At 44.0% G+C, this 21210-nt stretch overlaps 1 protein-coding gene across 3 annotated transcripts in view; it reads right to left on the minus strand.

Annotated features, from left to right (window-relative positions):
• Positions 1-1423: 1423 nt before the first annotated feature.
• The window catches only part of LOC144595827 (hyccin 2), a 29266-nt gene continuing 9479 nt past the window's right edge, over positions 1424-21210 (minus strand). For 2 of the 3 annotated variants that reach the window (XM_078403550.1, XM_078403551.1), the window contains exons 5-12: positions 21077-21157; positions 20717-20832; positions 18063-18158; positions 16660-16776; positions 15280-15367; positions 11235-11394; positions 10219-10377; positions 1424-4965 (exon numbers count right to left, since the gene is read on the minus strand). In XM_078403550.1, coding sequence (XP_078259676.1) covers positions 4445-4965; positions 10219-10377; positions 11235-11394; positions 15280-15367; positions 16660-16776; positions 18063-18158; positions 20717-20832; positions 21077-21157 — 1338 coding nt within the window. In that variant the 3' untranslated portion in view covers positions 1424-4444. The remainder of the gene's footprint in view (positions 4966-10218; positions 10378-11234; positions 11395-15279; positions 15368-16659; positions 16777-18062; positions 18159-20716; positions 20833-21076; positions 21158-21210) is intronic. The other variant, XM_078403553.1, reaches the window with a different exon arrangement.

Below are 21210 nucleotides of genomic sequence, written 5' to 3' on the forward strand. Positions count from 1 at the left end.
AGAGAAAACTGAAGAGGACTAGCAAAACAAGCATAAGGTAAAGATGGCTGCAAAACAGGCCTGGCAGTGCATAATCAGAGAAGACACCCAGCAACTGGCGATGTCCATGAATCGCAGACTTCAAGCAGTCATTGCATGCAAAGAATATGCAACAAAATACTAAACATGACCTCTTTCATTTACATGACATTGCTGCGTCCCAAACATTATGGTGCCCTGAAATTGGGGGACTATGTATAAACACTGCTGTAATTTCTACATGGTGAAACCAAAATGTATAAAAATGGCTTTTATTAAAATCTGACAATGTGCACTTTAACCACATGTGATTTTTTCTATTACAAATCTCAAATTGTGGAGTACAGAGGCAAATAAATAAATGATGCGTCTTTGTCCCAAACATTATGGAGGGCACTGTACATGATAACAAAAGGTTGAGCGATATGGGCCAAATGCAGAAAGGTGAGACCAGCTCAGTTGGCCACTTGGTTCGCAAGGGGTTAAAGGCCTGTTTCCTTGCTGTGGTTCTATAATTCCTCTCCACTCACTGGTGCCTGGTCTTGCAATGAGAACTGGAATGTGATATTTCTCGAGTGTGACAATCTGCATTTCATGACGTTATTTCCCTCCATTTGTTGTTACATTAATCACCCATCACTCTTTCAGCTGTGTCACATACTGTTTTGGACCTTGTGCAGCCAGACTACTCATGCAACAAGATAAATCATAGCTCTGCTTTTTGATTAATTTTGCATGGAACATTGCCACAAGAGCACATGCTTCATCTTTAGTCCCCTACAATTTTGTTTGATGGACTTCCTGCTCGGTGTTGAACTGGCACTATCTTCACCCTGCAGCATTCTAGCACACTGCTGTGGGTGAAGCATCATAAGTAGGCAAGAGGCATCAACATCCTTCATAGGATGATCAATAGAAAAACTGCAGTTTTCATCATCTGTCAGCTCCTGGCAAAGGTAGGTATGAGGCTATTCTGAGTAGTTGCAAAGAACAGATTCAGCTGGCGGCACATCAGTCTGGCAGCAACATGCAGCTAATGCCCAACCTTGTTATTAGTCCTGGTGGGCCAAGGCACAGGGAATGTTCTTTCACGAAAGTACTCTTCAACCTCCAGCATCCACACATGCGGCCAACATTCCTGCCACTTGTGCCACATTTTGGATACACTCAGATGTATTCCACACACATTGGAACTTGGCCAAGTAATCCATAACTCTACCCTTCCTGCTGAACCAAAAAACAATGAGTAGGACTGGAGAGTGACACATGGATCACAGGTGGCATTCGAATGACTGAATGTACAAGAGCTGTCACCTATACTCATCTCAATATTGATGGATTAGGCAGAAAAAGGCAGAAGACACGATTTAACAAAAAAGATACAGAAATGCAGAGTAAGTCTACCATCCAGAAACAGCACAGTATTTATTCCAGGAAATGAGTTTACAGATAATTTCTCTGCATTGCAGATGGATCTGAATGTTTATACATCTGTATTTACACATTTAAAATCTTTAATCTGACAAGTATTTACAATATCACATTCACATCTTGCATTAACAGTATAGCTCATTTTTAATTTAAAAAAAGATTTTTGTTCAAAGAATGACAGATATACATGCACCAATCCAAACGGCAACACTCGAATTTCCATTAGATTCTACTTTTGCTATTATTATCCCATCAAAGTACAGTTCCCAGTCCCTTGAGAATTTCTCAGGAACACGGGAGCATTTTAGTCATGACTTACTCTCCAGTTTTCAGTAGACTATGAGCTTAACCCAGCTGGGAGGAATGAGAAACATTCCTCTCCCATACGTAGCCTCCAGCTAAAGTCAGATCCACGCTGGTCAGATCAACCTCACTGGACATATTATCACTGCAGCTGAACATTCTTTGGGCAAAATAAATACTTCTATTAATATCTGTTCACAAGCACCAAGACGGAAGACCAAACAAACACAGCATTAAATTTATAGAGAATGGGTTGATTCCTACAGGTCCATCAGCTCTATAAACGGGGAGAGCTGACACTGCCCTATTTCCAGACAGAATAAACCCAAATTCATTACCTGTGTTGCTCAATCAACCCGTCGCTGTAACTCCGATAACCTCTTCAAGACCAACTGACTGAGCCCTGGATAATTCAGATCACTTGGCTAATTACCTTGGTCCCTTGCGAAACAAAGTTGAAACGTAAAAAAGGTTGCTCGATCCCAGGCCATCAAGCAACCAACCCATGGCGGAATGCAAAAATCAAAGTGCAAAACAAAATCATTTGATTGATACCTCAATATCAGTTATAGCTAGACAATGCATACCAAGAATTGATCCAATAGTACTCGAGAAGGCCAGGCAGCAGCCCAATCAAATCCAAGTTTACCTCTAAAACATTGACCTGAGGCAGAGATTCCGCCACACCTGTCCAGATACTGTGGTCTCCAAATTGGAAGCAGGTGCTCAGGAAACTCTCCTTGGCCAGACAAATTGGCCTGGCAGTGTACTGGTTGGGAGAGGCAGTGAGGTTTTACATTCCAAGGATCCCAAACATTCCTTTACCAGGAGAATGGAGTACAGATTCTAGAGCGTGCTTGCAAGGAAAGGCTAATTTTGGGCCACGGAGCAAAACTATGTTACTTCTTAGGTTGAGAGTTGCTGCATGATTGGTAGCCGACTAGTACTTATAACATATTACAGCGCGCTGGACATCCTGCGGGCAGGTTACAAACATAAGACACCCAGGAATGTACAAAAGTCACCAAAGGCTTACACAAAAATCTGATCAATGTTTCCTCCCACGGTTTCTAAAAACAGAAATCCGAACATAACCCAAAAGCATTATGATCCCAGGAAACCCCATTCCTGTTCTTTCCAAGGTTGGATTAAAATAGAAAACGGGTTTTCAGGTACCAGCTGTCACTGCGGCTTTTTCAAAAAAAAGTATCAAGGAAGTGGAGTGATATTCATGAGAGATGATCAAGCAACTTAAAGTATCAAGACCTCCAGAAAGAAAGAAAAACCCCATTTTATCTCGATAAGAATCAGCTCCAAGCTCATAACAATGACTCATGTTATTACCATAGGCCCAGGCTTGACATGCTGAATACGGAGCCAGCTCCCTCAACATCATTCAAGAACCCTTGGGCTTTAGTGCAGATATCCATGCACATTTGTGACAACTATTCATCAGGAACCATCCATGGTACATGACACATGGATCTATAGGTAGAAACAGACAGTCAAATGCGCGTACAGGCATACAAATCCTTACAAGGTTAAGAGTGAGAGATCCGTAACCAGTGCTGGAAGTGTGCACAAAAGTGGGCACACCCCCACAAAAGGTTCTGACAGTTACACATCCAATTATGCAAGAAATAGCTATTGGAGAATGATATGCTCCAGGGACCAGTGACCCTGGGCATCTGAGCCACAGAGGGTTAAATACCAATATATATTTTTTAATCTGAATGAAGAGGAGGGAACATTTATGTTGTTGTTTTACAAGTACCAAATGGGCCAGTCTTTGCTTAATATTCAACATCTCATTGCAGTTTAGATTGTGCCTGTGCGTACTATAGTGCAGTTTCACTTCAACTATCAGTGCATCGCTAACCCATTGTGAGACATACTAGTGGGGGATGGGGAGAAATGAGAAACTACTACCCTTTATGGTTTAAACATCTCTTGGCTGTACACAGTTAAGCATTCCAATTAAATATAGATTGGATGCTGCGCAAGGAGACAGGTTTTCAAATTTAAATTTTTTTTTGTCAAAAGGTGAAGCTTAGTGAAGTGGGTTTGGTCACCTCAGCAACCTGTGGTCAGTGCTTTGTAGCTGCTATGTGTTCACGGGGTTCTCCAATAGCTTTATGAAAATGTTCTTTCAGTGACATTGCCCGTTAGCGACGATATAAACTTTGTTCTTTTCTTGAATGATGTATTCAGGTAAGGGCAAGCAAAAGAACATTTGGGCCTTTCTGAAGGCAGCATAGTGCATTCTGAAGAAATAGGCCAGTCTGTGGGAGAGATGGTCAGTGTCAGGCTGTACAAATTGAAAGACAGCGCTGGGCACATCGAGAATCGCCTGCCGTGGAAGGTCAGATAGAAATGGACAAGTTCCAGTACTCAGTCAAGACTGGTACCAATGGATTGCACATCACCCGAAGATGAGGTAGGGAACAGACTGCACGTGGGGACATACGTCACACCACAGCCCGCTTCCTACAGACTCCTTTATTGCTCTTCCAGTACAAAATAGTTTATTTATTCTGCACAGTATCATCACTTGGAATAAAATAGAGCTGAAAGTCAGGGAGGGGTGATAGGTTTTGGGAGGGAATTGGGCAAAGGATAAGAGGACAAAAAAGAATGGAGTTTAAAAAGGATTCCCAGGCATTATTGATTGGATAAGGAAGGCAGTGCCTGCCTACACCTGGGAAATGAGCTGCATGTTAAAGCTGGGCGACCTGGACTGTTTGGTGAGAGGGGCTCCAGGGGGGAGCAGATCCTTGGCCTCATTGCCTCGACCCAGCCTCTCCTCCTGGAGACTGATGGTCGAGAACCTGTTGGCATTACTGACGGCCAGATTGGAGCCTCCCTCCAAGGCCTGGCTCCCGTTAACCCGATCAAAGGATTTGGTGGAGGAGGTGCTGGCCGTCCGCACCAGGCCAACAGATCCTGCCTTAGACACCGGCGTACCACTCGCCGCCAGGAGGTGCTTCTTCACTGTTGTCAACTCCATGGCATCAGCAGCATAGCGGGCTGCTGGGAGCCTGCGGCTGCCCTCTGCCTGATCTTTATCCCTGCCCAATAAACCACCAGGGCCTTTCTTTAGGCTGCTGCTCTTGGATCCACTTGGCTGGCTGCTGCTAGATGCCCCCGATGAGAATCCCTCGTCTGCGTCAGTGATGTGGACAGGTTCCTCTCCTCCGCTTGCAGCATTCAGATCTGTGGAGCAACAAATGATTCGTCAAAATATTCGGGTGTCACACCAAACACTCGCACTCCTGTCTTCACTACCCAAAACTAAAGACTCCAGTATTCTGTCCGCAAACACACAGAAAACTTGCATTTACAAACTGTTTTCATGAAGGGAAAAAAACCCACCACATAAAAAAGTACATTAGAGCTCAAAGTGACAATTCATGTGGAGTAGATTGTTAGACGGACAGAGATGTTTATGGAAGGTATTTCATAGACCTGGCAACTTATTGAATTCAGGGATGTGCAAAGTAATGGAATGGCCAGAGTGCAAATATCTGGGGTGGTTATAGGGCCAGTGGAAGTTGAAGGGATTTAAAAAAAAGCAAAGATAAACAAAATGCTGGAGTATCTCAGCAGGACAGGCAGCATCTCTGGAGAGAAGGAATGGGTGACGTTTCGAGTCGAGACCCTTCTTCAGAGAAAAGGCAGGTTATTGTTGGATGTGGAGAGTTGCAGTTCAATGAGTACATTAGGGTCTGGGGGAAACGAGTTAGCTCAAAAGTGGAATATACGAGAACATGCACATTTGGTTTAAAATCAATCAGTAAATTCTGCAATTCTTTATAAATTGCCTCCTTTTAAATCACTAGTTGCACCCAATTTCATTAGCTTATGTAGATTAGTAACCAATAACCCGATAAGACTCCACAATATCTGCCCTTCAACCTGACATTAGTTCTTTCACATGTACTCCAACCCATTCAGTTGAGTATTTTCAAACATTCGAGTCCATTATCCCAGTCTACATCCTTTGGACTACTGCACTGTCAGAGGTATCATCTTTCACATGAAGTTCACTTTGCCTTCTCAGCAGGTAATGCAAATTAATCCATTATACCATTTGTAGTATTTTTATTACTCAGAGGATCTGGACTTTGCAGGCTGAGCCAGCATTTAACTGCCCATGAGAAGTTGTTGGTGAGCTGCCTGCCTGCCCGCTGAGCCATGGCAGTCTCGAGATATGGACCTTGGGTGCTTTCCCCTCAATCACCCAGACAATCTTTCAAAATCAATGAAATAAAACATCCAATTATTAGCAAGTTTTTGCTTTTGAGAGTTGACTGCACAAAACAAATACTGAAATTCTTGTATTATAACAGTGTCTATGCTGAAAGTATACAATTGGCTGCAGAGTGATTTGAGGCAAGAAATGTTGCAAAAGTGCTGTATAAATGAATAGGAAGGAACTGCAGATGCTAGTTTAAACCAAAGATAGACACAGAAAGCTGGAGTAACTCAGCGGGTCAGACAGCATCGCTGGAGAAAAGGAATAGGTGACGTTTTGGGTCGAGACGCTCCTTCGACCCGAAACATCACCCATTCCTTTTCTCCAGAGATGCTGTCTGACCCGCTGAGTTACTCCAGCTTTTTATTTCTATCTGCTGTATAAATTTACATTTGTTGTGCGATTCAAATTATTCTACAGTTAATTTTATGCAGCCATGAGGAATTTCATAAGGAATCCATTTGTAATATAAAAGGAACACGAGAAGCAATTGTAGAATAGAGAGGGCAACATACGTTTGAGGGCACATTTAAATAGAAACATTTCTTAAGTATTTTTCTTGCAACAAATGTCACTTTTCATGCAGAAACAAGGAACTGTAGATGCTGGTTTAAAAAAACAAAAAAATTGCTGGAGTAACTCAGCAGGTCAGGCAGCATCTCTGGAGAACACGGATGGGTGCCATTTCGTGTCAGGACTTCCTGATTGTGAGGGGAAGGTGGGGGGAGGAAAGAAAGCTTGAAGGGAGGAGGGGCAGGACATAGGCTGGTAAGTAATAGATGGATAGAGGTGAGGGGATGAGGGGGGGGGGGGGTTAACAGGCAGATACGTGGACAAAGGCCAGAGATGAAATGACAAAAGGTGTGAGACAAAAGGATTGAAGAGTCGCAAACTGTAAAGCAGGAGGAAGTAACATAGGTGGAAGGGGAGGGGGGGGAAGTGGAGAAATAGCTGTGAGTCCAGGGGAGGCACAGGGGAGAGAGGGGGAAAAAGAAAGGAGGGCATAGAGGAAGAATGGGGAGGGGAGGGTTATTTTTTTGGACAATTCAATGTTCATGCCATACTCAGCTACCCAAGTGGAATATGAGGAACTGTTCCTCCAGTTTGCATGTGGCCTTACTCTGGCAGTGGAGACGGCCCAGAACAAAGGGCAGTATGGGAATAGGGAGCTAAAATGGTTAGCAACAAGGAGATTCAGTAAGCCTTGGCATACTAAGCCCAAGTGTTCGGCAAAAGAGTCGCTGAGTCTACGTTTGGTACCGCTAATGTGTAGGAGACCACATCAGTAATACCAGATGGGGTTAGAGGAGGTGCACGCAGACCTCTGTTCCACTTGAGAGGATTGCCTGGGTCACTGGATGGAGGCGAGGGAGGAGGTATAGGTGTCTTCATATCTGCTTTGTCCTCATATCTGCCTATCATCCCTCTCCCCCCTCTATTCGTTTATTACTTGCCAGTCTTTGTCCTGCCTCTCCTCCCTTCAAGCTCCGACAGTTGCAAGAGAAAGCACCTGGGGAGGGGTAGTTTTGGTGGGAAATATCCATTGACTTGGTCTCCACAGCCTTCTGTGGTAAAGAATTCCACAGGTTCACCACCCTACCTAAATAAATTCCTCCTCATCTCCTTCTTTAAGGAACGTCCTTTAATTCTGAGGCAATGACCTCTAGTCTTACACTCTCCAACTAGTGGAAACATCCTCTCCACATCCACTCTATCCAAGCCTTTCACTATTTGATAAGTTTCAATGAGGTTCCCCCCTCATCCTTCCGAATTCTAGCAAGTACAGGCCCAGTGCCGTCAAACGCTCATCATATGTTAACCCACTCATTCCTGGGATCATTCTTGTAAATCTCCTCTGGACCCTCTCCAGAGCTGGCACATACTTCCTCAGATATGGTGCCCAAAAGTGCTCACAATACTCCAAATGCTGCCTGACCAGCACAGAGCCTCAGCATGACATTCTTATTTTTGTATTCTAAAATAAATTTTAGCATTGCCTTTGCCTTCCTTATCACCCATTCGAATTGCAAATTAACTTTTTGGGAACCAGCACTCTCAAGTCCTTTTGTACCTCCGATTTCTGGATTCTCTCCCCATTTAGAAAATAATCTGCTTTTATTCTGACCGCCAAAATGCATGACTCCACACTTTGCCACACTATGTTCCACCTGCCACTTCTCTGCCCACTCTCCCAACCAGTCCAAGTCCATCTGCAGAGTCCATGCTTCCTCTACACTACCTGCCCCTCCACTTATTTCCATACCATCTGCAAACTTGACCACAAAGCCTTCAACCCCTCATCCAAATCATTAATATACAACATGGAGTAGCGGCCCCAGCACCAACCCCTGTGGAACTTCACTAGTCACTGACAACCAGAAAAAGCCCCCTTTATTGTCACTCTTTGCCTCCAGCCAACCTGCTGTCCATGCTAGTATCTGCCCTTTGATACCATGGACTCTCATCTTCCTTAGCAGCCTCACATATGGCGCTTTATCAAAGGCTTTCTGAAAATCTAGGTAAACAACATCCACTGACTCTCCTTTGTCTGTCCTGCTATATACTTCTTCAAAGAATTGCAGCAGTTTCATCAGCCAAGATCTCCCCTTCACAAAACCATGCAGACTTTGGCCTACTTTATCATGAGCTTCTAAGTACCACATAACCTCATCCTTTATAATGGACTCCAAAATCTTACCAACTTGCAGGGATTTTCTGCCCTTCTTTTCTTCCAGCTTTCATCCCCAACCCCATATTCCCACATATACACAAGCAGTGTGAAGAATGGTCCCAACCCAAAATGTCACCTATACATGTTCTCCAGAGATTCTGCCTGACCTGCTGAGTTACTCTAGAACTTTGTCAATTTTCATGACATCCAAATGAAAAAACATAATTCCTCCGAGGCACATTCTGACCCTGCAATACAAATGGACTCAGCTTGATAAAAGTCATAAGACTGTCTCTGTGGGGACTACTAGATAATGATTTTTTAAAATTCCATTAACATCTAAATCAACACAAACTTTGACATTGAAATATTGGACAAGACAGAGAGGCAAGCTACAGTAATCCAGCATTCTTCCCTTTACCAGTTACAAAGTTACATGGCAACCCAGCCAGCAAATAGTCCAAATGAAGTACATAGAACAATGAGAAGCACACACATGCAGCAGAGCTTACAAAGCCGAGGTAGACACTGCAACCTCCACATCCACTGTCACACCCATTAATTGAAATCATAAGACATTTCATCACTAGCGTGGAGATATACATGGTTATTCAGCCTTTAATCTTGCCATAAATTACAATTTTATAAATGAAAAGTCAATGGCATTTGCAAAAAATATAATTAAACCCTGTTATTTTCAGATGATCCAGCAATCTAATCCCAGATCAAATTAAGAACAGATCAAATATATTCCATTGTAGAAGAGTCAGGATAGCACTCGTCTGAGCACTAACTTGCTCTGTGTATGTACTGTCCAAGCCCCTTTACCCCAAAACTATTTGTTTATATAGGTTGCTATAAATTGGACTTCTTAAATGCTTGACCATGCCACAGATAGATAAAAGCTTGGATTTTATATCTGAGGGATGTTCAGAATTAACTCATCCTCAGAGAAATGCATGAGACCTTGTTGCTCCCGAGTTACTCACCCTGGTTTTCTGCACCCAACCACTGCCCAGTCACCATCAGGTAGAACTTGTAGGGTTTCTATTCAAAGGACATATTGAGAAACACCAACTGGATTTCTTATCTGGCAAGAGTTTGGATGTGGAACCATAGTATCCGGTGTCACTGGAACCACACACAGTGCAGAAGGTAATGGAAGCAGAACATTGAAGAAGTGGGGAGGAGGGGGTGGGAAGGAAGGGGAAGGCTCAGAGGTTGTGATGATTAGGCTGGTACAGGGGAGAGATGCAAGAGAACATGCAAGTCAGAAAGCACAACCTTATCAGAGAGCCTTCTCAGCCAAACATTCAGCCTTCAAAAACACCCTTTGCCATGCTCATAGCCAAAGATCTGGCCTGGTACAGCACAGTACAGATTGATACTACCTGACCTGCTGCTAGAATAGGGGGAAGGCATTAATGCACGCTGGGATAGTGGATACAGGCACTGGGATAAAGAGCCCCTGCTTTGGGTAAAGAGCCACAGTTGTCTTCCAGCACCCTCACTGATCTCTGCCTCCTTATTTCTGGCCTACCCTTTGCCGTTGCCACAGCTGCTGGTTCTTGCTGACTGTGCTTGGGCGACACTTGCATCCCCTCCCCATTCCTCTCGCGCTCTCCGGTCAATTCAGACGAGTCACAGGTTAGGGAGGTGGGGTCGCTTGACTCAGCATCAAATGGGAGGTCAACACAATCTGGGATTCAACACAAAACATTTAGCGTACTCCCTGTCCAGCAGGATTGCTGCAGGCCATGGGGAAAGGACAGCGTGAAAATAGTACAATACACAAGGAGAGACAGAAGAGAACACAGAATATTGACAGGGCACAGAACATTAAATACAGGTGTCAGACAGAGGCTCTCATACCAAGTGCTGCTCCTTTAAGTTGAAGGGTTTACCCAAGGGCAGACCTTATCCAGACAGAGTGAGACATGAGTCCAGACGTCATACAGTGGGTCAAGGGGCCTGTTCCAGTGCTGTGCCGTTCAATGTACAGAGACAGGCCCTTTAGCCCACCAAGTCTGCACCACCCATCCACCTCACATTTGTACGAATCCTGTTTTATTCTACCCAGATTTCCTTTCACTTCCCTCCAGATTCTACCACTCACATGCACACCAAGGGCAATTTACGGCAGCCAATTAACCTACCAACCTACATTCCTTTGGGATGTGGGAGGACACAGGAGAATCTCCGGGGGGGGGGGGGGGGGGGACCCACACATTCAAAGGGAGGTTGGGATCGAACTTGAGACACGGGAAGCTGTGCCACCATAGCTGGCTGGGAAAGAGGTCTGCGTGCCACCCATCATCCAGGCATCCTGTAGGCATCTGCCTCAAGTGCGATGGATGGAGGCAACCCTCACACAGGCAATGGAAACGGCAAGGTCAAGGTTATTGTGAAAGTGGGGAATCTGAAGTGTCAGGAGGGGAAGAGGTGCATTTTTATTAGATCTAAAATGGCAAAAGACAGGCTACATTTAACAAACACCTGTTGGAGAAAATAATACTCCGTGACTAAAATGGGAAAAGATTTATCCCAGCTGCTTACTTTCTCTCTTCCAGCGATGCCTTCGTATAGAAGCAGTGGTGATGGCAGTACGGGATATCCTGGGTACCGTTGGTGTAACTTCCACCTGCAGGCACTTCAGACCCATTTTAGAAATGTCAGGAGCATCAAAAGGCAATGAGCTCTTCATTGCATTAGCCACCTGCAGGAAACAAATCCATAGGTAAATCAACAAGAATTGCACGCCATGAATATTGTGCCAAAATAGATTCTCAATAGAAAATTGCCTGTCTCTACCTAAATTTCCCCTTTAATTTGGTATTATTGTGACAAACAGGCCTGCAGAGCATTGTGGAACTGTACTGCCCACTGGAGTATGGTAAATTATGGTTACGTCACTAAATGAATGGACCAAATTTTGGACCACTGATGCAGAAGCAAGAGCATGAATGCCACCACGATAGCGCGGGAATTTAAATTCAAGTCTATAAATCAGGAGTGTATAAAAGCTAAGCTCGGTAATGGTAATCACGATTCTATCCCAGGGTACTGCACGTGGCTGAAGGCACCCACAGGGCACCGCGGCCTTCAGGGCAGCTGAAGCGGTGTGGCGCGGGAAGGACCCAGCAGGCAGTTCCGCCGATGCCGCGGACAGACGACAGAGGACAGCCCTTCGCTGGCCACTCGCCGCGGAACAACGACAATGGAGGACTGCCCACCGTGGACCTAGAATCGCTTGCTGCAGACCGTCGACCTACCGGTAGGACTGGTAGACCTGTGCACTCTGAACTCGGGCCCGAGCCACTGGCATTGACCAAGAACGAGGGACAGTGAACACGAGGTCAAAGTCCCTGGGTGCGAAGTTGATAAGGACAAAGACACGAAGAACAGAGGGGACCCAGTGTACTTAGGCTGCTGAGAACAAGAGGGACCTGTGGTGGTGGTGACGAAGAAGGGACCAACAATATTTAAGGGTACTTTGTAACTTTGTCTGCACCTTGTAGTGACTCTTTTGTGCATTGGGTATGCAAAAACAAAGACTTTCACTGTACATGTGACAATAAAGTATCTATCTAGGACAATATGTGAACTGTTTGGAACATCATTAAGACGAAAGAGAGTATTGGTGAGCTTAGTAATCGCAAAGGGACTGGCAGGCCAAGGATGACCTCCACAGCTGATGACAGATGAATTCTCTCTATAATAAAGAAAAATCCCCAAACACCTCTCTGACAGATCAGAAACACTCTTGAGGAGTAGATTTGTCAATGACCACTGTCCGCAGAAGACTTCATGAACAGAGGCTACACTGCAAAATGCAAACTACTGGTTAGCCGCAAAAATAGGATGGCCAGGTTACAGTTTGCCAAGAAGTACTTAAAAGAGCAACCACAGTTCTGGAAAAAGATCTTGTGGACAGATGAGATGAAGATTAACTTATATCAGAGTGATGGCAAGAGCAAAGTATGGAGGTGAAAAGGAACTGCCCAAGATCCAAAGCATACCACCTCATCTGTGAATCATGGTGGTGGGGGTGTTATGGCCTGGGCATGTATGGCTGCTGAAGATACTGGCTCACTTATCTTCATTGATGATACAACTGCTGTAGGTAGGAGCATAATAATTCTGAAGTGTATAGACACATCCTATCCGCTCCAGTTCAAACAAATGCCTCAAAACTCATTGGCTGGCGGTTCATTCTGCAGCAAGATATATAATGATCCCAAACATACTGCTAAAGCAACAAAGGAGTTTTCTCAAACTAAAAATGGTCAATTCTTGAGTGGCCAAATCAATAGACAATAGGTGCAGGAGGAGGCCATTCGGCCCTTCGAGCCAGCACCACCATTCAATGTGATCATGGCTGATCATTCTCAATCAGTACCCCGTTTCTGCCTTCTCCCCATACCCCCTGACTCCGCTATCCTTAAGAGCTCTATCTAGCTCACTCTTGAATGCATTCAGAGAATTGGCCTCCACTGCCTTCTGAGGCACAGAATCCCACAGATTCACAACTCTCTGACTGAAAAAGTTTTTCCTCATCTCAGTTCTAAATGGCCTACCCCTTATTCTTAAACTGTGGCCCCTTGTTCTGGACTCCCCCAACATTGGGACCATGTTTCCTGCCTCTAACGTGTCCAACCCCTTAATAATCTTATGCGTTTCGATAAGATCTCTTCTCATCCTTCTAAATTCCAGTGTATACAAGCCTAGTCGCTCGAGTCTTTCAACATATGACAGTCCTGCCATTCCGGGAATTAACCTAGTAAACCTACGCTGCACGCCCTCAATAGCAAGAATATCCTTCCTCAAATTTGGAGACCAGAACTGCACACAGTACTTCAGGTGCGGTCTCACTAGGGCCCTGTACAACTGCTCCTATACTCAACTCCTCTTGTTATGAAGGCCAACATTCCATTGGCTTTCTTCACTGCCTGCTGTACCTGCATGCTTCCTTTCAGTGACTGAAGCACGAAGACACCCAGATCTCGTTGTACGTCCCCTTTTCCTAACTTGACACCATTCAGATAATACTCCGCCTTCCTATTCTTACCACCAAAGTGGATAACCTCACACTTATCCACATTAAACTGCATCTGCCATGCATCCGCCCACTCCTGTCCAAGTCACCCTACAACCTCATAGCATCTTCCTCATAGTTCACACTACCACCCAGCTTTGTATCATCTGCAAATTTGCTAATGGTACTTTTAATCCCTTCATCCGTCATTAATGTATATTGTAAATAGCTGTGGTCCCAGCACCGAGCCTTGCGGTACCCCACTAGTTATTGCCTGCCATTCTAAAAGGGACACATTTATCCCCACTCTTTGCTTTCTGTCTGTCAACCAATTTTCTATCCATGTCAGTACCCTACCTCCAATACCATGTGCTCTATCACCCAATCTGAATCCAATTGAGCATGCCTTTTATATGCCGAAGAGAAAACTGAAGGGGACTAGTCCCCAAACAAGCATAAGCTAAAGACGGCTGCAATACAGGCCTGGCAGAGCCTCACCAGAGAAGACACCCAGCAACTGGTGATGTCCATGAATCGCAGACTTCATGCAGTCATTGCATGCAAAGAATATGCAATAAAATACTAAACATGACTACTTTCATTTACATGACATTGCTGTGTCCCAAATAGCATGGTGCCCTGAAAAGGGGGGACTATGTATAAACACTGCTGTAATTTCTACATAGTGAAACCAAAATCTATAAAAATGGCCTTTATTAAAATCTGACAATGTGCACTTTGCCCACATGTGATTTTTTTTCTATTACAAATCTCAAGTTGTGGAGTAGAGGCAAATAAATAATGGGTCTTTGTTCCAAACATTATGGAGGACACTGTATAACCTTTCTCCCTCCGTAACTCCCTGGTCCACTCGTCCCTTTCTACCCAAACCACCCCAACCCCGGGCACTTTCCCCTGCAACCGCACGAGATGCAACACCTGTCCCTTTACCTCCCCCCTTAACTCCATCCAAGGTGAGACAAAGATTCACCTGCACCTCCTCCAACCTCATCTATTGCATCCGCTGCTCTAGATGTCAACTTATTTACATCGACGAAACCAAGCGCAGGCTCGGCGATCGCTTCGCTGAACACCTGCACTCGGTCCGCATTAATCAAACTGATCTCCCGGTGGCCGAGCACTTCAACTCCCCCTCTCATTCCCAGTCTGACCTTTCTGTCATGGGCCTCCTCCAGTGCCATAGTGAGGCCCACCGGAAATTGGAGGAACAGCACCTCATATTTCGCCTGGGCAGTTTGCTGCCTAGTGGTATGAACATCGACTTCTCCAACTTTAGATAGTTCCTCTGTCCCTCCCGTCCCCTCCTCCTTCCCAGATCTCCCTCTATCTTCCTGTCTCCACCTATATCCTTCCTTTGTCACGCCCCCCTGACATCAGTCTGAAGGGTCTCGACCCAAAATGTCACCTATTCCTTCTCTCCCGAGATGCTGCCTGACCTGCTGAGTTACTCCAGCATTTTGTGAATAAAAACCTTCGATTTGTACCAGCATCTGCAGTTATCTTCTTATACTGTATAACCAACGACAGGCGAAAGGAATAAATTACCAACAACGGCTGCGAGTACAACTCTAACTGTGCCCTGTACAAGAGGTCCTCCAGTGCCTCCTGCCCCAACTCCCACTCTCCATCGTATCTGTGAAAAATAAGAGAAAAAGTTCAAGAACATATCTCCTGTTGGCTCAGCTCATGTTCCTCCCAGGATTCCAAATCCCCATCTACATCATTAAATATATACAAGCCCCAAGCGCTTGAATTAAAATAAGTCATGAGTTAATGCTGGGTCTTATCATATGCAGGATCCTAATCATTTTACATGGATGATGGCACTCAAAAATAGCATGCAGATAAGAAATAGGAAAGGGCTTGAAATAGCTTTTCGGGGAACTCTGAAAGCAACAGTGCAGAGTCACAATTACAGCACCACAACATATACAGACATTGTTGAGTGGATTAGGGCAATAATTGAGTGGTGATGGGTTGGTGTAGAGGGAGCTGGGGGTGTCAGAGGGATTGAGAGGTTGTATTTATAATCTGACTTTGATTATATTGGAGGTAAGAATGTGAAAACTGATTTAAAAAAACCCATTTATGAACATCCACACTGCCAGAAATAGTTTTTAAAAAAAGATTTTGTGATCACCGGGTGGCACCCGCAATGGCCGCCTTGCCAACAGTCTGTCTCAATCCTTCCTTCTTTGTTGGTTTGTAGTATGTGTTAAATGTATGTTTTAGTGTTCTTTAGCTTGTTTTATGTGGGGGGTGGGCGGGGGAAACTTAAAAAAAATCTCATACCTCGACGGAGATGCAATTTTTTTCCATATCGTATCTCCGTCCGCACTGCAGCCTAACATCGAGGAGCTGGTGGCCTTTGCTGGAGACTGACTTCGGGAGCTCCAACCGCGGGAGCCTGCGGGGCTTAACGTCGTGGAGCTGGCGAACCCTGTTGAGGATTGACCTCGGAGCTCCAACCGAAGGAGCCTGCGGACTTTAACATCGTGGAGTTTGCGGTCCCTGGTTAGAGACTGACTACAGGAACTCCAAGCCACAAGAGCTTCGACCACCCCGACGTAAGAGTTTTGATTGCCCCGACGCAAGGGCTTCGATCGGCAGCTAATTGAGCTTCAATCGCCCCGACTGCGGATGGTTCGACTGCCCCGACCGCGGGAGAAAAAAGAAAATTGGACTTTATTGCCTTCCATCACAGTGAGGGATGTGGGGAATCTGCTGTGGTGGATGTTTATGTTAACGTTTGTGTAGTTGTGCGTCTAGTTCTTTTTTTTTTAGTGTGGCTGTATGGTAAATTCGAGTTCTGTACCTTAATTGGCACACGTGACAATAAACTGACCTTTGAACCTTTGATGGTAATTACAGAGGAAAGCAAACATATAGCTTCTGACAGAACCAATCCTACCCTTTACTACTTACATTGCATGATAAACTGCTGTCAACAACTGCACCATGAACTCTGGGTCCAGTATTACCCGACCACAAGTCTCGCTCCACATCTTCTGCCGTTGTCGTGGAAACCCAGTAATGCACAGCCTATTGGTCGAGAACAGCCAGGTATTAGTGAACAGCACCTTACTAGTGATAATCACCTTATTAGTGATAAGCACCTTAGTTTCTGCTTATCTAATGATAACAAGAAATAGGAGTAGCTGTAGGCTAGTTTGGCCCTTCTTCAAGATCATGACCAATCTTACTGCAATACCATTTTTTTGCACTATTCATTCATCCCTTGATTCCCTTAATATCCACGACTCCATTCATTTTCCTTTCTCTCACAAGGAAATCATCTATCTTTCACAATCTCATTAATATTTCTCCTCTGTGCATTGTTCCGTGGACCTTTTCAAGTATAGCCTTAAAGTCCCTTCTCCATAATATCTATCCGATTCCCACTCCCACAAATCACTTAGAGAATCAACCATTCTGGAGGTTTTTAGTTTGACACAAAAAAAGGGTCAGGAGCTCGGCAGCTGTGGGTCAGTGGTTGCCATAGTTATGTTAGTGACAGAAGTTGGGAGGTGTAGACAAGTAAGATAATACATTAAACTGGTGCCGAGTAATGATCTGTCTGGTGCAGATAAAAGATCATTTGACATATTTTGAAGAAAATTCTGGGAGTTAAGCACAGGGTCCCAGCTAATAGTTATCCCACAATAAAAGTCAATCATCAGCCCTCAGATATTTGTGGGTGCTTGATCGATATATATTAGCTGCTGTGATTCTGAAAGGACAACAGAAGAATTTCTTTAGCTGTAAAGTACTTTGGGCCACCAAAGTTATGAAAGGGGTTCAATAAGTGTAAATTCTTTATCCTCCAAACAGTAAATCAACCCCATTTCATCCAATACACCAAGAGATCAGAGGCATATTTTATAAACTTCTATTCATCAAGATAAGAAATTCAATATTGCTCTAATCACATAGTTTGGCACAACCTCACCTATTCAAGTATCAGTTGCAATTGGGCTTTTTGATTTTTACTTAAACAATTAGTTCCTGCATTTGAAATCTTCATGCATGCTGTCCAATACACAAAATTAAATTTGTGAAAGCACAGAGGCACATCTTGCAGCTGTCTGGTGCTAACATGTTCCACTATGACAGTGCCCACATCTCACCGAGTCAGAGTCCCACGGCTCTTTGTATCCAATGCCCCATTCGTGCATGGTTCATGCTTTCATTCCAATTGCACCATCTCTCTGCCACCCACCCCTGCTACACTGCAGCTCCTCAAATGATAACAATTTAAGAAAATTTAAAACTTTAGATACAAAACTGATATTGTGGAATAGGTAAAAATTATACGCAGCAATGCTTACCTCGAACACACACTGCAGAGGGAGCGGTAGGAGGATTTAGGCATGCAGACCACTGCGGAATTATAGCACAACATAAGGAAACTTAGCACTTCAAACCTGGAAAACACACATACGTACCATAAAACATGTATATTTCTACAACCTCTATATTAGGCCAGAAATGCAAATCGTTTGCATTTATAAGTTCAGAGTGTTCCTGAACCTTGTTTCCCTCTTCAAGCAATGCCAATTCATCACTATCTCCTACAACCAATTATACAAGACTTTACAAATCTGGCCATGTATCTTTAGACATTTGCCTTGGAAAAGCCATCAGCAGTTAAGGCACAAGATATCCTCTGTTGTACCCAGAGTGCACACCGGCACCTCTACCATGCTAGCCTGAGTTTAAATGTCTTGGTAGTCAGGTCCTGGATATGCGCGGTCAGCAGGTTAGGCCTCGTGCAGCCGAACCAGCTCCAGTGCAGCACAACCAGCTATCTATGGCGAGTGTGGCTCAACCAAGTAAAGAATAATATATATATATATTTTTTTAAACAGCCCATTGCACTGTGAACATTAAAATAAGATTTCAGAAATGCCGCACTTTCAGTGACTGTAACAACATTAGCCTGTTCATTTGCTTGCTGATTGTTTTCCTTTCAAACATTAAGGAAACTATACCAAGAGGCATGTCCCAAAGGAACTACAGTGGAAAGTGTGAATGGGCTCCAAGTCTATTGATGAAGTTCTATGTTCAAAATAAAACAAAAACATCAATAACAATAACAATACAACTCACCACTTTATCAGTTCTAATGGAGATAGTCGAGCTAGACACTTGGCATAAACCTCTCTCCACTTTCCACCCTTCATTCATTATCTCCCCCCGCAATCATTCTCCCTCTCGAAGCATTTGATAAAGAATTCGAACAATGAACTCAACGGAGTCAATATGGCGAACCATATAAAAAGTGGCTCTTCCAAACACCAATTAAGAATCTCTGCCTTTATCAAGCACAAAGTGGCAAACACTGAACAAAAAGAGCTTGCATTGTATTGCATTGAACTGGCTCTCCAACACAATGGCTCCCCTCATAAACAGTATGAAGTGGCTAATGCAACATATTGAAACAAAGTAACTCCCCTCCACACATCCCCCCACTTCAAGTAGTGTGCCTTCCAATACAGCAGGTGCACATCCACTCCCATACTAAACATAGACTCTTTGCAGGTGTCTAGGGCCCACTGGTTTAACTTGTGGAACTCAGTACCATGAGGTAATAAACATCCAGTGTCAGTTCCTAACTGACACCTTGATTGAGTTTTATTGGGCAGATGATGAAAGTGATTAATGAGGGTTGAGCAATGGATGTTGTCTACATAGAACATAGTTCTATTTCATAAAGTTCCTCATGGCAGGCTGATCCAGGAGATAAAAGATGTGGGAGATCCAGAGTGACTTGGTAATTTGGATTCAGAACCGGCTTACGAATAGAACGCAGAGGGTAGTGGTGGAATTGTGTTATTTCAGCTGTAGGTCTGGGCAATTGGTGTTCTGTGGAGATCTGTAGTAGGATCTCTGTCTGTGATAATGTATAAACGACTTGGAGGTAAATATAGATGGGTTACTTAGTAACTTTGCAGGGATCTCGGGGTCCAAGTCCAAAGCGCCTTGAATGTGGCAGCACAACTAGATAAAGTGGAAAAGAAGGCGTATGGTCTGCTTACTTTCATTGTTTTAGGCATTTAGTATAAGAATCAGAAAGTTGTGTTGCAGTTTTATTAAACTTTGATTAGACAGCATTTGGAGTATTGTATGCAGTTCTAGTTGCCACATTACAGGAAGGATACGGAGGCTTTGAAGAGGATGCTAGAAGAGATTTACCAGAATGCTGCCTGGATTTGAGGGTATTAGTTATACGGTCAAATGGAACAACTTGGATAAATGTTTCTAGCACTTCAGAGGCTTACAGAGACCAGATAGAAGTATATAAATGATGAGAGACACAAATAGGATAGACAGTCAGAGCCTTTTTCCCCCAGGGGCAAATGTAAAAGACAAGAAGACATAACTTTAAGATGAGAGGGGGAAAAGTTTAAAGATGTGTGGAGCAATTTTTTTTTTAGAAACAGTGGTGGGTGCCTGGAACACGCTGCCAGGGATGGTGGAAGAGGCAGATACGATAGTGATGTTACGACACTTTTAGAGGCATGTGGATATGCAGGGAATGGAGGGATATGAATCATATGCAGGCAGAGATTAACTTGGTATCATTGTAGGACAAAGCTCCTGTTCCTGTGCTGTTCTGTTCAATGTTTCATTTTATTGAGTGAGAATGATGTGGTGTATTTAGAAAATTTATGATAGCATTTAATGTTTAATGTAATCTAAGCAGCAAAAGGAGGGGAAGGTTGAAATTGAATAGCAAGTGGAACATGAGTAACAGGCAATCTGGAGGATGCGATGAAGGATTGCGTGAGGGATACGAGAAGCAGCAAGGGTCACTTGCAATGCATAATGGCACGTGATATAGGGCTGGACTAAGCAACTACAACACACAAAAATAGCTAGAAAATTGAGATGAGTTAGGCACAAAGCTAAATTCACACAGTCACCATCAAGAGACACAGGCAGAGTACCACAGGCCTAGATCATGCAGTGCTTCACATACCTGTTCTGTGCTGTGAAGTTCTCCCTTTGAGGGTGAAGATCACTGTACACCACTCGGATTAGGTCGTGCTGGCTAAGTGCTCCTTCTGTTAGGGCCATGGAACCTATACTTGAAGGCTGCATAAACACAAATGCAAGACATTCATAGAGTTGAGCAAGGAAGCAAATTGACCATTATTGGACCAGTAAAGGCAGTTTGAACAAAATAACCTCTTTAATTCTGTAAATTTAAAATCTGGTAGAGAAAGCATTCCACCAAAATGGTTCCGAAATCTCAAAGCATTGATTGCACAATTTTACATCGCAGAAACCTCCAGGGACACAAGGGGAACGAATGATGGAAACACGGGAAGACACTCACCTCATGATATACTGATGGCTTGGACAGTGACGGGATTGTGAAGGACAGGACCTTATTATTTCCATCTCTATCCACTATCTCCTGTGGGGAAAAATAAGCATGTTTTATTGGTTTCTATTTCATACTAAAGTTAA

Source organism: Rhinoraja longicauda, chromosome 8, assembly GCF_053455715.1.
Source record: "Rhinoraja longicauda isolate Sanriku21f chromosome 8, sRhiLon1.1, whole genome shotgun sequence".
Lineage (NCBI taxonomy): Eukaryota > Metazoa > Chordata > Chondrichthyes > Rajiformes > Arhynchobatidae > Rhinoraja > Rhinoraja longicauda.